The sequence below is a fragment of the Drosophila arizonae genome, chromosome 2, assembly GCF_054131065.1.
Source record: "Drosophila arizonae isolate 15081-1271.41 chromosome 2, UAZ_ARI_1.0, whole genome shotgun sequence".
Taxonomy (NCBI): domain Eukaryota; kingdom Metazoa; phylum Arthropoda; class Insecta; order Diptera; family Drosophilidae; genus Drosophila; species Drosophila arizonae.
Window position 1 is genome coordinate 19324281 of NC_142922.1, and position 25736 is coordinate 19350016.

Below are 25736 nucleotides of genomic sequence, written 5' to 3' on the forward strand. Positions count from 1 at the left end.
TAGCCTCGAAACATTTTGTTGCTCATATTCTGCGAGTGAAATTTTAAACGTCTGTCTATTAGCAGAAAATTTTGGATGCCGTTGGGTGGGAAGTGGTGCTACGGGCACGCCCAGGGGGAAGGCTGCTGAATCGATGGCCAAAACCAGCTGCCACCAAATTGTCAAATATTTATGCAATTTTATGAATTGGACCCGAACTAATTGCATTTTGCATTGCATTGATGCAACATTTGCTTCAGCTGCACCAACTTGGCCAAAAATCCATTTTGATTTATGCCATATTTATCAGCGCAAAATACAGATACATATATATATATACATACATATAACTGTATTAGTGCGCTGGGTGCCAATGAAGCATTCACATGAATGCGATTTTCAAATTCGATTCACACCCAAAACCGCGCGACGCGAAATGCAATTTATTTACACACAAATACATATGCATATATACGTGCATATACTAGAAAGAGTACTTTTAAAAAATACCACAAAAGACAATCAAGTCAAATTCTATTGTCTTATAGGCTGCAAAACAAAAAACCAGTTTTTTACGTTTATTTACGGCTCTTACGGTGTGCATTGTGCTTTATGGAGCATGGCGAAAATAGAGGAGGGTGCGGGCGAGGGAGTCGAATGGGGGCAGTGGCCCCAGAGACCGTTTGACTTCAAGTGCGCATACACAAAAATGTAATCCATACAAATTTTTAGCTATGCTTTGATTTGTAGTGCCTCGAGCTATGGGCATTGGCAATCGTATTGCATAATGCTTTAGAAGATAGATTTCAATTATGATTAGAAACGGAGCCCCAATATGGACTTTACCCAATCGAATCGAATCAGCGAAACGAGCTTCAGCTTATGGCAAAACAATTAAAATTGCGCATTAAGCTAAATGTCAATTTTTAAACAATTCTAGAATTAAGACATAAGAAAATAAATCAAAACCTCAGGATTACCTTTGATTGAAGCTAAAAGTTTACTTTGAAATTTATTTTAATTCTATGAGTGTTTATGGGATTTTAAATGTTTCAACTGAAAGCCAAGTTTAACATTTTTCAAATGAATTTGTTTTTAACATAATTTTAATTTTCCTCTCCCACTAAATAAATAACAAATTTTGCCCTTCTCTGCACTTCTCACGAATTGACCTTATGCCATTAAATAGCGAGCACAAACACACGCATGTTTTCAGAGAAGTTCAGGGTCAGTTTAAGTGATTTACATAAAACCTTCGTAAATCTACGAATTGACCAACAAAAATGAAATGCGAACAAAATTCGGACGATTGTACAGAAAAATCAAACTAAAAGCAAATCGAGTTTTTTTTTATTTTATTTGTTTTATATGGACTAACGCCGGAAATGTACAAAAAGCAACATTGCCAACGGCCGGCTGTCACTTATTTATGCATCCGGTCGTTGCAGACCACCACAAAAAAAAACAATAAATAAAAAAATACAAATACAAATAATATAAGAAATACCACATACTATATACAACGACCAAAATACCAGTCATATATGTAAATAAAATACAGCAGATAATACGAAAATACAGATAATGTGGGTACACAGCGATTGTGGTCTCGACTTGAACAGCGAAACTTTTCAGAAAACTTCCCCCTTAAAATGCGCATTTGTCAGTTAACGAATTCGGGTTATACGCTGCGCCCCTCCCTCCCGTCACCCAGCGGGCGCCACTTGCAGGTAAAGTTTAAATGTATAAAGCTGAAAACTATTTGCATAGAATTTGTGGCAGCAGTGAAGAACTGTAAAAAAAAGTTCGTAATACTTATGAATATCTCGATGAATAGATTTATTTGAAAAAGTTACGACTAAAGTTAAATGTGGTACAATTGAAGTTTTCGAATATATGCATACATATTGAATTTTAAAAACAGATTTATATGCAACACAGAATCAATTCATAGCTTCCTATATATGATTTATTTGTTATATATTTTCAGCTTAAGCTTATCCTATACATAGAAGAAAAGGGCAACCTAATTTAGCTATTCAATCAACTCACTCTGTGATTCTCATTATATATTGAAGTTCGTATTATATTACATATTACCGTTTCTAATTAATGCTCTGGGCACTTATTGTATAATATGAATGTACTCGATGCTAATTTGCAAGACAATACACAATGAAAACGCCCCTCGTCGCAATTCTCACGAACTGGTTACCAAGTCGTCTAATTAATCTTACCAACTGCTTCGACATAGTTTTATAAGAAGCCAAAGTAGAAAGTCTGAAATAATCATCAATCAATGGATCTAATATCTAGCAGGAGCAGAGTTCTATGAAAATAACTCAACTTTGAATTATAGCTATAAAAACCGCTAAGTGCACAAGCGCAGCAAAACTATTTATATTCGATATCTATGGGTCATATAAGCTATGCAACTGTCATGCAAAACGCACTGGCAGCCAGTTGACAATTGCCAGCTAAATTCTATTTATCCACGAGATACATTTCTATAGATATATGTACATGTGTATGTACGTGTGTCTATGTATATATTTAGCATATCATATTTTAGTTGGCAGCAATTTCTTGCGGTCTCCCAGTTGCATTTGCTGTCTTGGGCTTGGGCTTGGGCCTGAGCCATTGCATGTTTATCGAATTTTTACGGATGTTTAGATACTCAATTTGTATATAATGGTAGACGTGAAGTCTCTATACCTCCGCCCATCTAGAACGTGGCGACTTTGGGTCGCCTTGCGCCCAAGTTCGTGATACTTGATTACAACTTATCTATAAAATGAGAAATGTGCTCAGAGTTCATTGCATTTGACATGCCAGCCAATCAACCGAAGCTGTTTTTCTGTGGCCTACAAATAACAACAATCATAAAAAAAAAAATTGAAAAAAAAAAATGCAGAGAGCAAACTAGAAAAGTCAATTTCTGTTCACGTTTGCTGCTATTGATAGACAATTTTTGTTATCTAGTATTTCAGTTCTGCTGCTGGGTTTGCTTTCAAGTAGATACCGAAATGTTCTTAAGTACTACAAATTTTGTCAATGCTTCTCGACAACTTTTTGTGTAGACGTGGTCCCCCATTTGAAGAAAAGTAGATGGCAACGAGAGCTGACCATGATTATGCTGCCAATTGAGGATCTACTACGTGTGCGAAATTGGTCTAGCGAATAAACAGTTAATGCACACATGTCAAGAGCTACAAAAAAAGCAAAGTTGACGGCTCTTCCGACTGTATTTGCAATGAAGATGTTAGGATAAAAGCGATTAAACTGACAACAGAGGATCTACACAGGCGTCGCCTGGCCAGAAGTTCAATTTTAATATTTGACAAAAGCTAACTCAATCGAGAGAGATACACAGTGAATTAAGTGACAGCAGGGCTTTATGTATTCCATTAAAACTCAATTGACGGCATTAAATCAATAAAACTGTGCATGGTGAACTAATATGCAAAGTTGTTTACTTAACTGCAACATTCCATTTGATATATTTTATTTAACCCATAGAAACAAACATATATATTTTTTGTTTTAATTGTTCACATAACTGGAAGTTTGATTTCTTAACATTATGAAGGCCATTACTATTGCCTCTGCAGTGCCTCAACACGACTTAAATCACATTTGTCAATTAAAATTCAAATGGTTTAAATTTTTGAGAAATTACCATCAAAATAATTGCATTTATGTACCAGTCGGCTAGCATCAAAGACGTCAAGCTGGGCGCAGTCAACCTTCAGGCGAGATACATTTTTAGATACACACACACACATACAAACACACAGTGAAAAATGAAAACTATTTACGCTTATGACAAAATTAAATGCCATAAAATGTGGCTACTTGGCAAACATTTTGCACAAGTTTTAGCACTAGCCTAAGCCAAAAAAAAAACTGAAACCAAATGGCGTAGGTGACAAATCATAGAGGCAAAAAAGGCTGCCAAAAATAAAAGCGCATTTAATGAAATGCAAAGAAATACATACAGAGGGAGAGTAATAAAATAAATCATATAAATAATATTTACAGATTAATAAATCTAACTGAAATAACAAAAACTTAAATAAATAATAGATATTATATAAAATTTCCTTCACCACTGTCGTCATTATAAAATGTTAAATATTGCCAGAGATCTTAAAATATCAAAAGCCTGAACACTTTGCATATATCTCAAAAGGAATTTTATTGCATTTGGAGAGATTTTTATTAAAATACATTTGCGCTTGCAATTGCTTACTAGGAAACCGGTCTGATTCTCTACTGAGAACAAATTAAGATATTTAACGCGTAATCACAGTTGTATCGTGCGATTTATAAAGCGGGTTTTAAATAAGCTACGAATGGGGTCAAAGTATTGCATGTGCCAGACGACAAACAGACAGGCAGACAGACAGACACATACATACATACATACATATGTACGGCTACAAGACAATGAGTGAGAGGGCGAGGCAGTACGACTTAGAAATGCCAATCAATTGATTTCATTGTCTTCAATTTATAACCTATCGATAATATAAATTCCGACAGTCAGCCTCTCTTTCGAGAGCTAGAGAGACATGATATATAGGCAATTGTAATTGTATTTGATTGTGTTTGTATGTATGTGCGTGCTCGCCTAATGTAACTGTTCTGGCTCTACATATCGTATATTACACATTATTCGAATGCATTACATATATAATAGATATGTTTACATATACATATGCAAGCATACACAGCTTTGCACTTGACATTAATTAAATGAAATTGTTTTGTCACAGTTCCATTTGCCGACTCTCAACCATGCCACAAAGTCAAGTCGAGTGTTGTAATTGGCTTCGGTACGACGGAGAAGTTCTGAAAACATTTCTAAGGAATACCCTAATTGAATGTTACTGATGAGACAAAGACAAATATTTGGTAAATCAATGTTGAATATTAAACATAAATTCAATAACCAATATTCAAATATCTCTTAATATACATATGTGTGTTTATTAAAAAGATATTAATTGAAAACACACTTCCAATTTATATATATATATATTTCTTATATGTGTATACTTAAACGTAACTTTAGCTCATAAACTAATAAAACCAACTTAATAAATCAAATTTTTGGTGGATCATCAATGTTTACAAACATCCCTTGAGTCTCACACTTGCAGTTAATCAATGTTTTTGTTTATTTGTACGTCTTTGATTACCATATAAACGAAGACTTTGCTCAAATCTAGAGTTGTTGCTTTTTGGAAACGAAATATTCCTTTGTTTGTTTATCCAATTGAATTTCAATAGCAGAGACTTTACTTTGGCTTCCCTTACTCTAGCGAACGTTATCATTCGATTTGGCCCTCCATTCAAGGCATTGTTTATTTTGTTTATATGTGTCACATTCGGCTTTAGATTCTTACATACTCTTTACTTTAGTGAATGTGAGCAAACCTATTCCATATGTAAATTGCAATGTGACAAAGACAAGGCCACATACATATGTATATACTCCTCATGAATATGTATAACTATATGTCTATCAATCATGAAAACTGCATTGCTCAACTGCAGAGAATTTATATTTGATTTACGCACTCGCATTTGTACAATATACTATATACTATATCTGCCAGCGGAAATGTGCAAAGCAAATACATCGAGCACGACAATTTTTAAGAATTTTATCGCCGCGCCAGCAATGTTAATGCATATGAAAAAAGAAATTAAAAAGCAATTACAAGTCCAATTCAATGCGGCGCAACATTTTACACTTCAGCAGCGGATACCTTAAAATGTTGAATGATTTTCGAATGTTACACAGAACGACTAGATGAATGCACTATAACTAAAAAAAGTATAGATGAACAGAACAAAAACAAATCGCAAATATTATAAAACCATTAATATTTAATAAATATAAATTATATAATTTAATGGAGTTACATTTACTAATATAGATACACCTGTTAGATCATATCATTTTCTGTGCCGTTTCCAAAAAGCTTGACCATGTATTATATCTAGACCAAAAGTATATATTCTGAGGGTACTTAAACTAGGCCAGCCACATCAAATATATACTCAACTATAGTATATATACATGAGACTTTTTTCTGGCCTCATGTCGTTGTCAATTTTGTTAAATGTTTTGAGCAATATTAGCGCAGATCTAGCGACAAATATCTTTTATGTGCCAAAACAAATTTGCAAGAGATTCTCATGTATGAAACATTTTGAATTTATATACAAATATTTGTGGGCCCCTTCACAAGCCGAAATAAAACATGTGTTAATTAATCAAATACAATTTTGGGACTGGTCAAAAAACAAAAAGTAGACCAGCAATTTTTGGATACTTTCTTATTAAATCAATTGATTGATGGGCCGCAATTAAAAGGCTAAGGAAAAGAAATAAAAAATAAAAGTAAAATCAACTTAAATGCGACCAATTGATGTTGGCCCACGCAAAGCTGCCAAATGAAGCCATTGGGGGCATTGGGGGCTCAAGCTCTCTCTCTCTCTCTCTCTCTCTCTTTTGCTCTTTCTCCCCCTCGCTCTTCTCTGCTGGACAGTTGCAATGCTCTGAAGAAAACGACGAGTAATGAGCGTCTCATTAATTGTGGTCGGTATTTAATTTTGTACTTTTCTTATTTTGTGGTCTAAACTTTTGTGCGGCTCTGTTTGTAAATCCGTTTGGCTTGGCCCATTGCGCATTTAGTTCATTAACCTCTCAACTACAATTGTTGTAAATTTTACGTGCTGTTATTGTCTATCCATTGTTGTTGCTGTTGGCTCCCTCGTTTCGCTCATTGTTGCCGCTAGAAAGCTGCTCGCCAATTGTTGGCCTAACAAACTAATAAAAAAAAAAAAAAAAGAAAGAAAGAGGCAGCAAAAAATAAATGCTGCCATGCTCTGATATGCCAATTAAAGTGCGACCAGCAGCTACTCAGATGGCGAAGTAGCTCGTATTGGCCTTGCTTGGCTTGCCGCCCTGTGTGGGGGCGTGCTCTCTTTTATAAAGTGGCCAGAGGCAGGGATAGAGATAGCCTCTCTAGCAGCTGACTGCTGGGATAATAGCATAATGTGGGGCAATTATTTAAAATTAGTTATAAGAGCAACTACCTGAAAAAAGTTGTGTAGGACTGACTGGCCACAATTTATGTTATTTCTCTAGCTATATACGACTCTATTGTTCAGAAAGAAACTCTAGCATATGTAAACAAGATATCTACGAATACAATTCAATTTGAAATTCACGCAAGACTCAGAAAATCCCAAGCAAAAACTCTTAAATATAGGTAAAGAGATATCTTAAGACTTTTCAGTTGTTATAGTAGGCTCGTTTTTAACACGAAACTCTTTTGGTATGAATATGACGTGTATGAAAATAGTTATCTATGATCTATATGAATTGCAATTCACTTTTTTGATTATTTTACCATTTATTATTATCATGGAATACATATTTACATATTTACATATATTTTCTGTATATTACGATAAACAAAACTCAATTTATGAAAATCAATTGAATCACATGCAGCTAATTAGGCTCAATGTAGAATTCCGATAAGGGGTTTTACAATTGGCCAACTGTTTTATCATTCAATGCTTAAGGGCCCAGCATTGAGCTATCAATATATAGTATGCCAACAGCAGCATTTTGTATATAGCTCTGTCTGTATGGCGAATCTATCTATCACAGTCTGTTTCGCCATTTTTGCCACAAGTGCTACAGCTCCAGTGCGCTTTGGCATTTCAATTAAAGTGCACAACATACGCAAACGCCCACAATGCGCTCCTGCCTACCCCCTCCCTTCCCCCCAACACTCCAAGCTCACTCGTTCAACAGCGTTGCAACTGTTGCACTTCGTGCAAATAATTGAAATACGCCCACACGATGATGAGAGGAAGCTTTGACAGTAGCTGAAAGGAAAAACTTTTACAATTTTATCTAAAAAATATCTATGCAAATAGCTGAAACTATATACACATGTATATAAATATATACATATACATACGTATATGCCTGACAGTGGCTCTAAACTTTAAGAGTTTAAGAGAGCTGAAGAGTCGAAAGCCCCCTTGAAATTTGTAGCTCAAACAGAAAATTATGACAAAGCCCACACACATACAGAGCGAGTCATATAGAGAGCGTAGCGTTGCTGCATATGTGACCAGAAATGGGAATAGGTTCAAACTTAACTTCAATACAGTTCAAGCGAGAACAACAAACAAATAAAGTAAAAAGGAAAAGCACTTGAGGCACGTAACTGAACATTCATATTCTTTTATATAGATATGTATAACTGTGAACAGGTAGGTAGATGGGTATTATATATCAGCGCAATTGTATTAAAGTCAAGGAACTTTAAAGCTGCTTTTGAGGCAACTTTTACCACAAAATATTGCATGTCATGCCACATGAAAGATGAGTGCCCATAAAAATAATTTATATATATAGGTATATATATAATATAACAGAAAAATAATTTTGCGGCTGGTCAATTAGATGCGGCTATTTAGGGAACCGGACAGAGCGTTACAGTTATAGCAAATGCATAAAGTTGTAGGTGGAACTTTGCTTTAAAACAAACATAAGTAATATAGTTCATGAATCAAAGTTTTAAATTAATATAATGTTATGTGAATACAAAAAGAAAAAAAAAATTACTTTATTTGATGTAGTTCCAAAATATATATAAATTAAAATAAAACAAGTTCAGTTGCTTAAGAAACAACGCAATACAAATTTAAACAAATTGCCCTGGCGCCCAAGCACAGATCGTTATGAGCCAGCTGCATAAATCATGAAAGGTTGGGGTTAAATTAAACGGCTTATGTCCAAACTTGTATCATTTAGTCTAATTTAGCATTAAGATAAACGCATATTAAAACTAACACGAGCATTTTATACGGCAACCATTTGGTATGCATTAACATAAGAGCTTTAAAAACAAGCAAACAACAATATTAAATTACTCAAAACCAAGATTGAAACCAAAAGCAGCTAACAAGAATACAAAAAAACTCAATGACACCTTTGAAATCCAGGTAAGTACAGCCGGAGAAGAACACCCGATAAGAACATAATTCCCAAAAATGAAAATAAAGGCAGAATCTCGATAAACTCAACAGACATTTGGAATATGTATATACGCTTTATAAATACTTGCAAGTAGGCGTTTCAGCTACCTTGCATAAGTATTTGCCCCTGTAGCTGTCACTCAAACGCCCTCTAGCGCATATACTCACAAACAGGAACACACACAAGCACACACACACACACAAAGTGCCTTATGAATAATCACACAGCATTTCATTGTAAATCAGACAAAAAGTGCGGGTATCACCAAGCTGCCAAAAAAAAAAAAAATAAATAAATAACAAGTAAGAAAGCTCTAGTCGAGACTGCTCGACTACGAGATCCCCTGAACCCTTGGAGCAATAGATATTTCAATAATTTTTCGCGTCTTTCAGCTTACACAAGAAACACGCACACACACACACACAGGCACGTACGCACACACAGGCATACATACACACACACGCATACAGACACACATACACACACACACACGCATACATACACAAACGCATACACACACACATACACATACACACACACATACACAAACACATACACACACATACACAAACACATACACACACAAGCACCCACGCATAAACACGCATGGGCTGCAGTGTGCGCTTACTATGAGAACTTAATTGTTTAATAACTTTTTTTATGGACGTACGATCTTCATGAAACTTTCAGATTATGATTATAACATGGATATGCATGTAATTGCCAAAGCACAAGTCTCTAGTATTTGAAATACGCTTTTTACAAAAGTGAGGGTGAGGGGGTGAATTTAAGGGTGGGGGGTAAATTTTAACAAAAACCGAAATTGTATAAATTGCATATAAGCATACATTAAAAATTTGGAGACTCTAGCAATAAAGGTGTAAAAGATATAATTTTATAACTGGTTTTCGATAAGGTTTTTTATCGATAAAAAAAGATCGGGATGAGTTATCGAATTTTAATGATAAACTTGATATGCGCGCTGTAATTACGGACATTTTAAAAAAAATTTGAAGTCTCTAGCTCTTATATCTTCTGAAATCGACGCGTTCATACATACGGACAGACGGACAGACGGACAGACGGACAGACAGACGGACAGGGCCAAATCAACTCAGCTCGTCACCCTGATCAAGAATATATATACTTTGTGGGGTCTGCCACGCCTCCTTCTCCCTGTTACATACATTTCAACAAAACCATTATACCCTGATTTCCCATTGAAAATGGGTTCAGGGTATAAAAATACACAAAAAATTCAAAAGAAATTTTGACATGAGCAAAACTTAGTGGTAACAGCTTAATTACGACAAGTTTTGCGGCACGTGCTAACAGCATGTAACGGTACTCCAATCCTAACTGACCAACTAGAAGATACCTTAGCCCTCGGCAGTTAGTTCAAACAAAAATAATTTGCTGTGTGATTTCTTACAATAAATTATAATGATGTAATGTTTTTATTTGAAAATATTTTACATACCAAAGTTGGTATGCCTAACACTTCTGCTATCTCCATAAAATGTTTATGAATATTCAACAATTTGTTATACATTAAAAATGAATACGAGATATAGTTCACATTTGTCATCTATAGCTTTTGTTAATTCCCAGCTCAGCTAGTATTCCCACAGACGACTCATTATCCCAGTGCCTACAAACAGACATCATCAATATACCTTTTCATTCGCCTGCAATTCCTAGAGGGTATAAATTGCTTGAGGCTGATGTGTACCTTTCGCCAAATGTCTCTGAGCACTTGACACAATATTATTTGAATTTTCAGAAATATTGTATTTTTGCGGCACTTTTGAGCACCTGGCGAAAATGTGGCTAATTTTATCTAGCTAAAACTAAAAAAAAAATTATATTGTGTGTGCTCTAAATATATATTAAATTAAACAAGGGACAATATATATGTATATCAATTTTTAAATTGAGTTTCAAGTCAAGTTCACAGTCGACCGTTTACATGAGAGCTGGCTTTAACAGCACGTGCGTTAACCTGAAGTATATTAATTTATGCGCTGCGGCAGGGGAGAGGAGGTGATAGCACCCTGATTAATATGCGTGATATATTATTATCATTGTCCCCACGCTCATACACACACACACAGCAGACAACCACGCGCATAAATGATTACAGCTAAAACGTTTAAGCGGATGAATTTGTCTAGGGTACTAGAGATGCTAATTGATGCGGAAGTTTTGATTTGATTTGTTGCACTCCTTTGAGTCACATGCTTGAAAACTTAAGTAGATTGTAAAATGTGCACTTGAGCTCAAATCTTGATTTGCATTTTAAGCAGCTTACACGTTCAAGAGCATTACAGTGCTATTTGATTGTAAGTATGCTACTATTGAAGATGATCATGCTCTATGACTACTCATTGAAATTCAATATATAAAACAAAAAATAAATAAATAAATACAAAATTCAAATAAACCTCCTCAGGCTGTGTGTTTTTTTTTTTTTTTTATAATTAATATATTTAGTAAAATAATCATTTTAGTCAAAAGCCTCACACGAGTTGAAACTCCGAACTCCACTTAGCCTAGTTCTGAAAGCTCGTTTAAGCAAACTAAACTATTCTGAAAGCGCGCCCCATATCACACACACTCTCTCTCTCTTTCACTCTCGTTACGGTGCTTCACTCAATTTAAATTTGCTCAGCACATTAAGCTTACAGCTTCTGCATATAATTAGAATCTCATTAAAGCTTTATACTAATTAGTCCTCCTCGACGGTCTTATCCTAAAGTAAGAAGACTTGTGCTAAGTCCCAGACTTTGAGTTATCATCGCCTGCCCAACAATCCGGCCTTGTCAGCCTGCTGTCATAAAGCTCTCCAATATTATTCTTTTGCGGCTCGCCTTGAATAAATACCAATTTATTTTTAACGCAACATTGTTTTTCTTATTTAAATGAAAATTATCAGCACGACACTTGGTGGCGGATATGAAGTATTATATATAAATATATATGTATGTGTATATATGTGTATATTTTCTTCTTGCTCTCAGCCAGACGCCGAACATAGACAAAGCGCTGATTGGATTTAAAGTGACAGTAATAAATGACAAGAAAGGCGTGTTTCATTTATAAATACGAAAAAGCATACGCAATAGCCCGGACGGTTATTGGGAACTGTCTAAACTTGCACTAGAAGAAAGCGTAACAAGAAACCAACAACAAACGGAAAGAGAAAGAAAAATCCTAGAATATTGAAAGACGTCGGAGACTTTGGGCTAAGTAAACAGACATCGCTGGTCGCCACATTTTAGAGAGCTCTGACACTGACAAGTCAAACAAATTGCAGGGTATTGGGTTGGCTGGGGCCAGTACTGGGGCTGAGGAAGAGGAATATGGGAACCATTCATCGTTCGAGTTTAATTTCTTATTTTGCTTGCTTTTATTTTTCATGCTTCAATTTTATTTTTATTTTTATATTTTTGTTTATAGGCATTTTTTTCTGTTTTGGCTTTTAGTTTTTGCTTCTCATTTTCTTCATTATGTCAGTGTCAGTGTTATGCAGCGGTCGTTGTAATGTGCACACAAGCGGAATTGATGAACTGAACGATACCCTGGGGTACATTGAAAAACTTCAATCGAAGATTTCAGAATAAATAATTGGCCAAGCATAATTATTTAATTTTTGTAATCACAATATTTAAGTCAAGTCGGATATACCCCATTTAGTATATGCAGGGCATAATAATGGACAAGGTACATTGTATTTCTGTTGGCATGTAAAATTCTTAAGTATGTGGGCAGAAAAAACTCTGGGGATCGAGGGATGCTGTCGGCTCTTTAATTGTGCCGCAGTGTCATTAAATGCGAGCGTAATTAGCTTAATTATACTTTTTTAATTATTTTGTCAGTGCCACGCACAATTGGGCAACACCATAAGAAAACAAATATACATATATATGGCTATTGCAAAATATGTGCTACTCATAATATTGTTGATATAGATTATATATTAACTTCTGTCTTGACACATTCCGTTCTCCATCGCACTGTGTGAAATGCCACATGCATAATTATTATTATAAATACAAAAAATAATAATTAAAAACAACAAAGACAAAAGGGACTAATTGACAAATAAACACAAAACTTTAACTCTTAATTGCGAGGCGCCAGACGGTCGTCACCCGATTTATTTATACATATAAATACATGTATGTAGTACATATATACAAATATACAAATATTTATGTGATATGATATATATATATATAAAGCAAGTCAAGCTCAGCTTAAGCTGAAATGCCACAGCTTCAAGCTAACCAAGTCCCTGCATTGTTTACACTCTCACGTTGACCTAAATGGCCCATTATAAACGTCAAGTTGTGGCAAGTGCCGTGCATTAATAATCCCGCCAAATCCGCCTACGAGTAGTACTTACAGAGCTCGTTAGACTAAGTTGCTCAGGCACAGTGAGTCGCAAAACAAGTTATAGCTAGGTTTTTTTTTATTATTTTATATATGTATATTGAAATATATTAGTATACATACATTATTAATTTATAATAAGTCTTTTAAGTAGTTGGCTAACCTTTTAAGAATATTATCTATATTATGCAGAATATCTTAATAAAAAATAATAATATTTAGGTATCTTCTTATATTTTTACTATATATATATATATATATATGTTAACACCAGTCAATGCATAGCACTTCCTCTTCTCCCCTACCACCAACTTGGCGCCTCTGCTTCCCAACATGTCTCGACGTCGACGTCGACCTGGTAAACGGAAAGAATAGAAGCCGCCGCCTGACGAAGAGTAGTCTGTGGCTGGCAGCTGAACTCGATGAGACTTTTAATAACAACAAATACATACTAATAATTCATTGCGATATTATAACGATTTAAATCGAACTATTCCGAGATTGTTTTTCTTTTGGTTTATCCGAATCTGGGAAACTAAATCACGATAAGTATAACCCTTGGACGTGGCCGCCACTAGGGTAACAAGGCGTCACGATCGTTAACTTATATGTAATAATAATATGATTATACATTCCTGATTTAATATTTTTCCTCCTTTACCCAATTCTCTCTACATTCCCTTAAACTTTTTGCACTCGCGTTTCACTGTGGCCATCAAGTGAATATTGATACGATAATTTAAAAAAATATATACATATTTATATATTTACATATATATAAAATATGCGAATATAAACAACAATAATGGGTACATGAAATGAATGCAATTTACCCAAGAAACTTATTAAAATTATAGGATAATATCATAGCGCACGAGCGGGACGGCTCGGGATTCTGTAGCTGAGTGCCTGATAAAAAATTTAAAATCAGGCGCCAAGCAAAACAATTTTCATAAATATGCCACTGAGGGAAATTGGGGAGAGTCAAAAAAATAAGAATACAAAAAATGCGAGATGGCAAACCACAAAGCGCATTAACGCTTAAATGGCCTTGAGACCGAATTCTAGCTATTTTCGTTGCTGCTATCTCTTTCTTAAGCACTTTTCAGCTTCTTTTTGATTCTTACCTTAAATTTGGCACAGCTGCGGCAGCGGCGGCCGCCGCTTGCAGAGGCGGCGGCACATTATATGGAAAAGGCAGCTTGGCCGCAACGGCTGGATTCTCGAATAGCATTCTGTTGCTGTTGTTGTTGTTGCTGCTGCTGCTGCTTCTGTCGTTGTTGTTGTAGTTGATATAGTGGTAAATTTTGCTGGCTTTTGATACACTTCCGTGTCGCGGCACAAAACACAAAACTTATTTCTTGTTTTTTTTTTTTTGCGTGTTAATTTCTTTCACCTTTATTGTTTTCTTTAGTATCTGATATTTTCTTTATTTATTTTTTTTACTATTTAATTTTTAATATTTGCTCACTAATTTCATTTAAGTTAAGCACATTTTCTTCCTCAATAAATCCGATATGATTTATGTACTAAACTGAATATTTAAGAAATATATATTTTGATAACAAATACCATATTTTCCAAATGTTGGGGTCCAAAATACAAAAAAAAAGTAAATGTTTTTTTAATAATAATCAAAAAAGGAGTTCATGAAAAAAAAAATTATATTTGTAGCTTAACTGAAGGCTAATTTAGCCTAATCAAAAATATTCTATATTTCCCCCCAAAGATCCCCTTAATATAGCAAGTCTTAGCTCAAGCACATGTTTTCTTATTCTCTGCTCTTTCTTGTTTTTGCGTTTTCCATTTCTACGTATTTTCCCCCTTTAATGGTCACATCACTTTTTCTCTTTCTCTTTCTCTGTCTCGCTCTGTCAATCGCTTGCTGCGGCTGTCAGTCTTTGCCCGTTAAACAATCAACTAGTTTTGTTTTAATTTCTTAGTTTGCTTTTGTTGTTGCTGCTGCTGCTCTACTGCTTTTCTGCCTCTTCTTTTCTTTTTTGCTTTTACTTTCGTTAGTATGTTTGTTGCTGCTGACTTCTGATTCTGGTGTTGCTCTTTACGTCGTATTCGCTTGACATTGCCGGCTTTTTTCACGCATACATCGGCGAATTGTGATTGTATTGGCGTGTACACATTGATGTGCGTGTGTTGTGATAAAAAAATAAAATAAATTTGCCTTTGTATGCGGCTGCTTTTGCTGCTATTGCGTTTTGATAAACAGACTCTTGCATTTACATATATGAATTTCAATTTCATATAGCTAGATTCTTGAGAATATAATACTTTATATATTCAAATATTAATAGAAGCTCGATATTGTTTTAACTGTATGTGTGTGGTGCCTCCAACTAAACTACCAAAAAAAAAAAAAAAAAAGCAGCAGCAGCTTACGCGGCTCTCTGTCTCCCCACTTATGTATGTATGTACATACATACATATATACTTGAGTCACTCTTCACTCGCACGTACACAAAGACGGCTCGACCAAAGTAACAGCGCGTGACGATATTACGACAGCAATTACGACAAACGTCAAGAATTGAAGGTCCGTACAGCGCAAGGAACTTTTGTCAACTGAAATCGCAGGAGCGCTGAAGCGCTGCCCAAAGCGAAGAGCAGCGCAAAAGTTGCAAGTTCGCCGAAAAACTCATACAAACTCGCTCTCACCAGGATAACCACATTTCAGCGCACTCAGTGAGAGAGAGACAGAGAGACAGAGTAAGAAACAAAGAGAGGTGAGCTGAGCTCAACCATTTTCGCCGCTTGGCAAACAGTTGGGGTAAAAATCCAACCGTCTCAGACGGCTGCTGGGTATGAAGCACACATGAGACCCATATGCAACATGAGTTGATGACGATGACTATGACGAAGACGGAGACGAAGACTCAAATGCCGCTAACCGCCTTGCCTTGTCCCCCTTCCCACATCCCTTCCATATAACCAACGTAATCATTTCCGACGTGTGCAATAGTACAACAACAACCATAGGCTGGTGGACAAGCCTAAGCTGCGAGAGCAACAGTGACGAACAACCGCCCGCGTCTTTTATAACGCTTTGTTCTCACATTTAGCGCGCTTTGTTTTTGCTCGCATTTCTTCTGCTGCTGTTGTGTTGTTGTTGCTGCCTTTATATTGAAGCTCAGTTTCGGATAAGCTGACGCGTTTGTTGACTCTAAAACAACAAGAGCGCAAAATAATTGTTTAATTTATTAATGCGTTTCACAGTCTCGCTCACACATACAAACACACTCAGAAAGGCAGCTTGATTTATTTGAATTTTTAAATAAAATTTATTCAAGCTACGCACCAAACAGCGTGCTTTATTTGCATTTCTTTTTCTTTAATCCAATTTTCGTATGAACTTGAAAATTTATCTAGATTTGGATCGTAAGCTACTCTCTTTCTCTCTCTTATACAGCTTTGGTTCTTATACAATCTTCGGCAGGTTTTGTAAAAATCTTATGCAGCACATTCTCCAAGTTTCTTGGCTAATTTATCACATGTTTTCGTCTTTGTTCTTTCGTAGAATTTTTGTGGCAGCCCTGCATATTTAATTACAATATACAACAGTTTCTAAGAATCGTATGCTGCGAGCAGCTGCTTCTTCTTCAACGATTTCTTATCGCACACTCGATAAAAAAAAACAAGAGCGTAACTCTTCTAATTGATGACATTGAAAGCTCAAAGTAACGGAAAAACTTCCTATTTTAGTTATTTATTTATTTTTATCTCATTATAATTTCGTTATTTAAGAGTTCATTTTAATTAAGTGCTTATAATCAATGTTTGTCCTGCGGCTATGCTAATTTATTTATTAAATTATAATTGTGTATTAAAAAATGCATTGTTTTTGTAATCAATTTTCATTAGTTTAACTTATAATTATTGAAAATAACTAACTAAACAGCTTTAAATATTTCTTGGTATAAACATTTTTGTATATGCATACATTTATATTATAGAAACACATATTTATTATAATTAATTTGCATGCATCACAAGGGCAGTTTTTTTTTTATGTTGTTGTTTTTGTTGTTATTGCAATTTAACACGTAATTTAATATTGCTCATGCAAAACGCAAAGCGCTATCGCACTTTAATTAAAAGAACACTTTTTCAATCTCTTTGCAATTATTATAAACAAATTGTGAAAATGAAAAGGAACAACAATTTGTTGCACTTGAAAACTCAATGACAATTTTAAGGATTTACTTTAATCTCTTGCCCCAAAAAAGCCAAACAAAATGGAATTTTGTTTGCTTTTAATTTGCCGCCTTTCGAGCCTTTAACGGCACTTTGCCCCAAGTAGCAGAATTTTATGTGGTACGACCACAAAAAGAAACGACGTTAACGACGACGCGCTGTGTAACAAAACAACTGTAAACAACGACGGCGACGACGACAAAACGACGCACAAAAATCACCGTGCGCTGAACTTCACGTTGTAACGGTCGGAACCAAACTGACAACTAGCGATGCCGGAAAGCATGGCATTCAATTCGCTTGGCAAGCTCGCTCTCTCTCCCTCTCTCACGCCCTCTCTGAGTAGAATATGTTTTCTTGCGGCAAGCATAAAAACCAAAACAAGAGCGCTCTCTCTTTTCTTCTCGGCGCTGGGATCGCCATGTGGAGCGACCATTGCGAAATACTACTCATTTGAGTCTTGCTCTCCGCTCCAAACACCCACCCAAAAGTCGTTGTGTGCAACAAATAAACATTCGCTGCGATTCGCTGGAGAGTAGTAGTTTGTTTTGCTTATTGTATGCGGCGAATTCGCCTATTCGGATAAAGCAGTGTGAGATAGCGACACAAACGTGTTGGCATCATTATTGCTAGCTCGCTTGCACTGCCATGCAATGCAATGCCCGCAGTTTCATGCTTCCGTTCTTTAAGCATCTTGTTGTTGTTTGTGGTGTGGATAAAAATGAGTATAGCATCGTTATGGAACGTATTTTGATATTGTATAAGATATTTGTATCTTATACGTTGAATTGGGCAAGTTTGATATTTGAATAGGGGAAAATTTTGGCAAATGTTAAAAACGAGATTTGAAATCAAATTTGGGAATTATTAACTTAGAATTTAAATGTCAAACCGAAAATAATTCTTTTTGTTAAGTCGGTCGATTAAAATCAATCAATCAAAATTAGATGTTTGTGTACACCTCTAGGCAACGACTAACATCAAAGACATCAAAGCATGTTGCGAATTTTTAAAATTGTTTATTTGAAAGTTCTTTTATTTTTATTTTTTTTTTTTTTATTTGTAAAGTTTAAAACAAAGTAAGCAAGAAGCGCAGCCCCAACAAGTTCTGCAGCAAAGCAGCTGACGGTGACTGTTTGTTCGCTCTCTCTTTCTCTCTGTCTTGCTTGCTGTATTATTGTTGCCAACAGGCAGCGAAGAAACGGAAAACGGAACACAAGAAACTTGTTTGCTGTGCCTGGAGCATGAAATAAGACTCAGAAATAAAAAGACAAGAGTCCCAACAACAACAACAACTGCAAATGTTACAGTTGAAACGGAGAAGAGAGCGAGGGAGGCAGACAGGTCAAAGGAGCAGACGAGACACGCCTCTGCTCCTCTCTGCCAGCCTCACTCTGTCTCTCTCCCTCTCTTCATTATAAGTGTCTCCTAGCTGACAGCAATAAATTTGGAACGCCTGTCTTCGATTAGCCGTTGGAATGGGCGAATGTGGAACGGCTTTGAGCATGCAGAAACGCATTGGGAATGGGGCTCGTTTTATGGCTAGAGTAAAGGTAAAATTTATAACAAAAAGCGCACAGAAATCTCTGCCAAACAAATTGGGTCATAAAAGTAATTAGTGAAATCTGTTCCTACTATATATAATATATAGAATATTGGCTCTTTTAATTGGCTGCCAAATTTTTGGCGCGCTAGAATTTGTCTGGCAATCGAAACGTTAATTTCGGGTCACTTTTCTATAGAGCAACTACTCGGCAAGCAAAAGGCTGTGGAGTATGGGGACGAGGAGAAGGGGGTAATTGAGCTGGCAGCACAAGGGTGCAGCTGTTGGGAGACAGAGATAGAGAGAGAGAGAGAGGGAGGGACTCACAGCTGTGAGCTTTAACCAGCCAAAGCTCCGGCTATTAGTCTATTAATTAAACTGCCATAACCTTAAATCACGTGCCATTACAACAACACCAGGGCTGCAGAGTTAGAGGAGTGAAATTAATACTTATACGTATTCACAATATGCGAAAGAGTATATTGGTTTTCTGCTATGTGTCTCTCGTTCTAGGAGTCTTAAGATTAACGGAATATTATATATCGAACAAGAATGATGTGGTCGGTTGTTTGCTATAGCAATATTATTATTTATTTTATTTTAAATATTATATTTGCTTATTAAATAATTACTTTATCGCATATTATGTATACATATATAAAAAAAAAATGATTTATTTAAAATTTTTTTGTTTGCTTTTAAAGCCATTCGGCAGCTTTTAAGCCTTGGCTCACAGAAACATGTTTTATTTTTATGGTAGTGACATGGCTCTTGCAGTCATTTATTTGCATGTCCTTCGCATTTGCTGTTGCTTTTGTTGTTACTGTTGTTGTTGTTGTTGCTGCTGCTGCTGCTGTTGTGTTTGTGTTCATTGTTGCTGTCAACGTTGCTGTTCAGTGTTTGTGATGGGCGCATATAACAATTAGCCAAGGCTTAGAGGTTGCTGCCTCGATTGAAGCAGATATCAGGCACATGTGTTGCCATAGTCAGCTGAATTTGAGAGCTGGCGTCTGCCAGGCAAAACGACAACAAACAGACAAGCAGACAGACGGACATTGGAAGCATAGGGAATGGAAGATAACCTATACCTTAGATTTAAGAAGCAATTTGTAATCGATCTGACGATTTACGTCAGCAAATTACAGTTAATATAAAGATTTATAAATATACATAAATTTAGCGAACTGGAAGCTGCTGGAATATTGGTTTATCTTTTAAGACTTTATCTGATCTAAAATTGAATTAAGAAGAAAACGTTACAATATTCAAAGTAAGTTAATATAAGCAAGATAGTTAAAAACTATGAGAATCGAATAGAAAAGCGACAGAGAGCGGACGAAAGTCAGAGACAGATAACAATAGAAAATGACAAAGATAGAGAATAAAGTAGAGAGAGAAAGTCACACAGAAGAAGAATGAATAAAAGAAGAAAGAAACAAAACCAAGGATAAAGAGTAGGAGAAGCACAGGGTAGATAGAGGACACATAAGGAGGAATACCAATAAAGAAGATATAAAGAGAAGAAGAGAGATATAATTAGAAGAAAAGAAAGAGCTAGAGAGGCTTATACATAAGGAAAATTAAAGGCTAGATTAGATAAGCACATAGAGAGGCGATGCTTAACATGAAAACCAATGAATGATGTATTAAGTCATTTCTTAAAATATGTAACTTTTTATATACTAGCACGTTAAAAGTTTCATAAACTCCGGCTCATTCAATATTCATGTCAAAAAGTTTGTAGACTCAAGTGCCGCAACTTTCTAGATGAAAACAGAGAAGGTATTGCTCCATCTAGCTGAAGACGAGCGTAATATATCATTCAATCAGTGCACAAATTTGCAAATCACTTGCTCTTGCCAGTTTTCCGACTGGACACATGTATACACATATGTACATATGCACATATATACATATATATACATATACGTATGTATGTACGTGTGTGTGTGTGTGAGATGAGCCCTCGAGCATCTGTCGTTGTCAGCGCATCAACGCGCTTCATCAGTGCGCTGATATGTAAATGTCATAAATCATGCACACCTGTCCACAATGGCAGCGTGGCAGCGTGTCACCAGAAGCAGAACGAGCAGCCCGCCAGCCACCAACAGGGCCAAAGGACCAAAGGATAGCTGGACAGATGAAGAGGCCGACAGCGGGTTAGCCGCATCAACGAAGTCGTCAACGCAAATTCCTAGCTATTGCGTGAATGTGTGAGTCTGTGTGTGTGGGTATGGGCTTGTATGTGGTCAAGCCCTTTGTTGCCCTGTCTTTGTTTCCAAAAATGTAGCCAGTGGCATATAAAGGGGAGGCAGGTGAAACGCTACAAATTGATTAGACACGTGTAGCAAATGATTTCTGACCAATAAGCCAGATAGTAAGTGCTCTACTAAACGGTAGAGGTTTGATTAATAATTCATCTTAAGTAGCAAAAAGTGGGCAAAAACAGAAAATATAAAACTCATTTCCATTTCAATTGAAATGTTGTAGCTTTAGTTAATATATGTATGTATTTTATAATTAAACGTAAGTCACGCTCTTATCACCATAAATAAAGTCACAGAAATATTTTTCTCTATTTTAAAATTTTCAATCATATGTTTTTGAGAAGTGAAAGGCGAGAGTTTGGAGATTTACGATTTTGTATTACTTCCATAAGAATAATCGATTTATTGTTACGATTTGATAAAGGACTGACATGTACAATCGAATAGATCCATAGATACTAATAAAAAATTTAGCTGATTACAAATATTCATATCTATAAATTTTTAACGATTTCAATTATATACTATCGGAAATATTGGATAAAATATTATAAATTAAAATACTAAAGTTGAATAAATAAAAATAATATATAAAAAATATACATACACATAATTATATAAATTAATTTTATAAATAAAAAAATGATTCATTAACCTTCATTTCCACTAAAATTATTAATTTTTTTTTTAAGAGTATACTTTAAACAGTAAATATATATGAAAGCTCAAATGTATGTTAGACATAATCAATAAAAAAAAAATTATAATACATTTTTATATATATTTTAAATTTCACATTTTCAATGGGCGTATAAAATTTCAGAGCCGAACTATTTAAGGCGAAATGAGCTCAAAACCTATGAATATGTATATGTATGCTTTGAAAATTTCGGTGGCTATAAATATCAAATACTAAAATCCTCCTCCAATAGAACACTATGTGAAATTCCTTTCGTCTGGCTTGCTCAACGAACGCTCATAATAATAAACCAGGCTCTCATTAATTGCTTGGCCGCAGCACCTGCTGCTTAGCTGAAAGCTTAAATGCTTCCGGGTTCCGTTCACTACTCTCTCTCTCTCTCTCTTAAATTTATGTATATATTTGTATATGTCGTATGGATCCTCTTTTTATTTTGCATTCTGGTCTGCGGCTTGGAGGATGTTTAACAGAAAAAACCACAAATTTACATAAATATGCCACAAATCATAGCTGAACGCGCCAAGTGTCGCCGAAAGGCTGAAAGGCTGCCAGATACTCACACTCTCTCTATCTCTCTTGCACACACACACACATACCCACTATTCATCTGCATATGTGTGAGAGTGCCTGTGTGTGTGTGTGCGGTCAGCGGTTTGTCTGACAGACGAGGCGGTCGGCTATTAAAAATGCATGAAAAGCACAAGTTAATTTTTTATCCACACTTTCAGTGCAATTAAAAGTTACCCAAAAAAAATACCATATACTATAATAATAAAAATACTATAAAAATACCATGCAATATTTATGTGCAGCATATGTCCTGGGCGTATTTATGCGACTGTACCTATAGATTTTGTATGACCATCTCACAGCCTGCCTGAAAGGGTATTATCGGCATTTATATTAAGCACGTAACTAGAGTCATCTACAAGTACAGCGCTCACTCGATAACTATAACCTTTCGAGACTTTGCAATGACTTAGAGGTAGAAAAAATATGAAATAGTGTATATTAAATAAATCATTCAACTAGTTCAAAATATTCATATTATTAAGCAATTCACAGAAATATTATTATAGGGTATTTTATATTTTTATATATTTTTTTGTTTGCCCTCTTTGCTAACGCATGCTGCATAATAATAAAATTGCTGCCCCACTGGGTGGAGGCACGTTTAAATTCACAGTCTCCGACGTCATCATTGTTATGGCTGGACGTGCCAGAAATCGCCCGGCACCTGCCCCCCGGCAAACCCACCTCTCGACAACCCTTCTGCTGCAATGTTTGTCATTAGCAAATGTTGCCTCTTGTACTTTACAACCGATTGCTGTTGTTGTTATTATTGTTGTAGTTGTGGGCGCCTCGAACTTGTTTTGTTTGCCAGACGCAAAATTTGTGACTGCGACAGTTTTTGGTGTTCGTCTCTCTCCGCTGCCCCCGCTAGCTAGCACCTGCTCCTGCCTCAGCCCCATCGGCTCGGCCATTCGCAACGCATCATTTGCGCATTTTATGTAGGTGCAACAACACGCTGTTGCACAGACGATTGCAGCAACACGACCGCAAACTGCGACTGGACAACGAGCACCAACAGCTGCCGGCAACAATAATGAGCAACAGAGTTTTCTAAGCTCCAAGTATGCATGAGTTGGCTCACAATCAGAGCCAGTCAAGAGAACTACATTAAAACTTGTATAAAAACTTTGCTTCGTTTGAATCTATATGTAATATGCCTCATAACAGTAGCACGCTTCTTGGAGCTGCCAGAAGTAGAAGAGATTTATTTTATATTTTAAATTTCTGCGTCCGTATGTATGAACGCGTTGATCTCTGAATCTATAAGACCTAGAGATTTAACATTTTTGTAGGTGTCTCTGTATAACAAGCGAAGATCGAGTATTTTTTTGGAAAATCGATAGCCATTTCCATTTTAGTGCCATCGAAAACCTGATCGAAAAAGTTATAAAATTATATCTTCTGTACCTTTAAAGCTAGAATCGCCAAATTTCAAATTTAAGATCATGCCTATTTTATATAATTTCGATTTTATTATTATCCAGTCCCAAAAATTTTATCTTTTTTTTTTTTTTTTTTTTTTTTTTTTTGTGTGAAAATTTTGTTTTGTTATATATTCGTTCACGAAGTGAGCGAAGTGAGTATATTGGTTTTCTGCAATTTTCACTTTGCTGACCGTTAGACTGTAAAATATTTGTTTATTAAACAAAATGAGATACAACTCATTTAGCTTAGAATTTCATTTCATGTACATGCGTGGCTTTTTTTTCAACTTAAAATTTCAGTGTATTTGATTAACGTTGCCAGATTGTTTTAACTGTAATATAAAAGGAAAAGTTTAATTAAAACGTAATTAAAATGAGATCAGTGAAAAAAGAGCCACGCATGTACATGAAATGAAGTCCTGCTGTAGTTGACACACAAAAGCGCAACCCCTCACGCTCTTGACACATCAATAAAGTCACCCTAACCAACACACACACACACACGTACTCATGCACACAGAGCAATCTACATATGCAACTTATTTTTATTATTTTTTTTTTTTTTGTGTAATTGAACATTTCAACAACTCTTTTGGCGAACAAATAAAATTACGAGTAAGCTAAGTGGAGCAGAGTATTTAATGTGACAAATTGTTGATTGCCATATCTATATATGTATATAAGGTAGATATATTTATATACATTTCGTGAAATGTACAGTCGTGAAATTTGTGTTCTTTTAATTAAACTGTATTTATTTTTTGTGCTGCAATTTTAATTTGACATTTTTTCCCGCCGCTCAGCCGCTGAGCGAGTGCCATAATGAGTATGTAAATTGCTGCAAAGTTATGTCCTCAATTTCGAACGGAGCACTCGCTTGGCAGTCGGCTCTTTGGCAACTGTTTTACGAGCGCATAAAGTTCCCAGCCACATGAGTCTCGCTCATTAGAAAGCGGCGCACAACTTTGGATATGCCCTCATAGATTTACCTAAATAAGTGGAAAGCCAAATGTGCTGCATACCCCCTGGCGTAGGCGCAGCTGTTTGGCATTTATTCTCCCACTTTTATTTTCCAAAATATTTGGCCAAAAAACAAATAAAAGTTTAAATATGAATTTTCCTTAACTTTTTTTTCGTATACAAATAATCAGTTTGAAATTATCATAAAGTTAGATGGAATTATATTCCTTTTTTTTCGCTGCAGCGCATGATGACGCATGAAATACACTAACAAATTGTCTATCAATATAGACAAAAACTCTGTCATTACTCAAAATTCGGTATAGAAAAGAAATGCTTAACGATGATATGAACTATCTTAGAACATTTTTTATAATTTTTTTTTTTATATATATTTTTTATATATATTTTTTATATATTTTTTTTTGAATAAAATAATTTCTTAAGTATTAGAAGTTACTTCACATATAATTTAACAGAAAATATATTTTTTTGATATTTTCTGATTAATTTTGATTGAATGAATAAGTATAGACATTTCACTGAGAAAGTATATAAATGACACTCTTGTAAAGCTATCAAAATATTTTAAAATTAAAAAAAAAAAAAA

General features: G+C 35.4%; 1 protein-coding gene across 5 annotated transcripts in view; it reads right to left on the bottom strand.

Annotated features, from left to right (window-relative positions):
- The window catches only part of msi (RNA-binding protein musashi), a 139772-nt gene that overhangs the window by 97725 nt on the left and 16311 nt on the right, over nt 1-25736 (bottom strand). For 2 of the 5 annotated variants that reach the window (XM_089470690.1, XM_089470682.1), the window contains exons 1-2: nt 17669-17926; nt 14581-14987 (exon numbers count right to left, since the gene is read on the bottom strand). The exons of 1 other annotated variant lie outside the window; for it this stretch is intronic. In XM_089470690.1, the coding sequence (XP_089326816.1) occupies nt 14581-14687 (107 nt within the window). In that variant the 5' untranslated portion in view covers nt 14688-14987; nt 17669-17926. Of the gene's footprint in view, nt 1-14580; nt 14988-15891; nt 16031-17668; nt 17927-25736 lie in introns of those variants that run through there. 2 more of the 5 variants (XM_089470687.1, XM_089470684.1) reach the window with 2 other exon arrangements.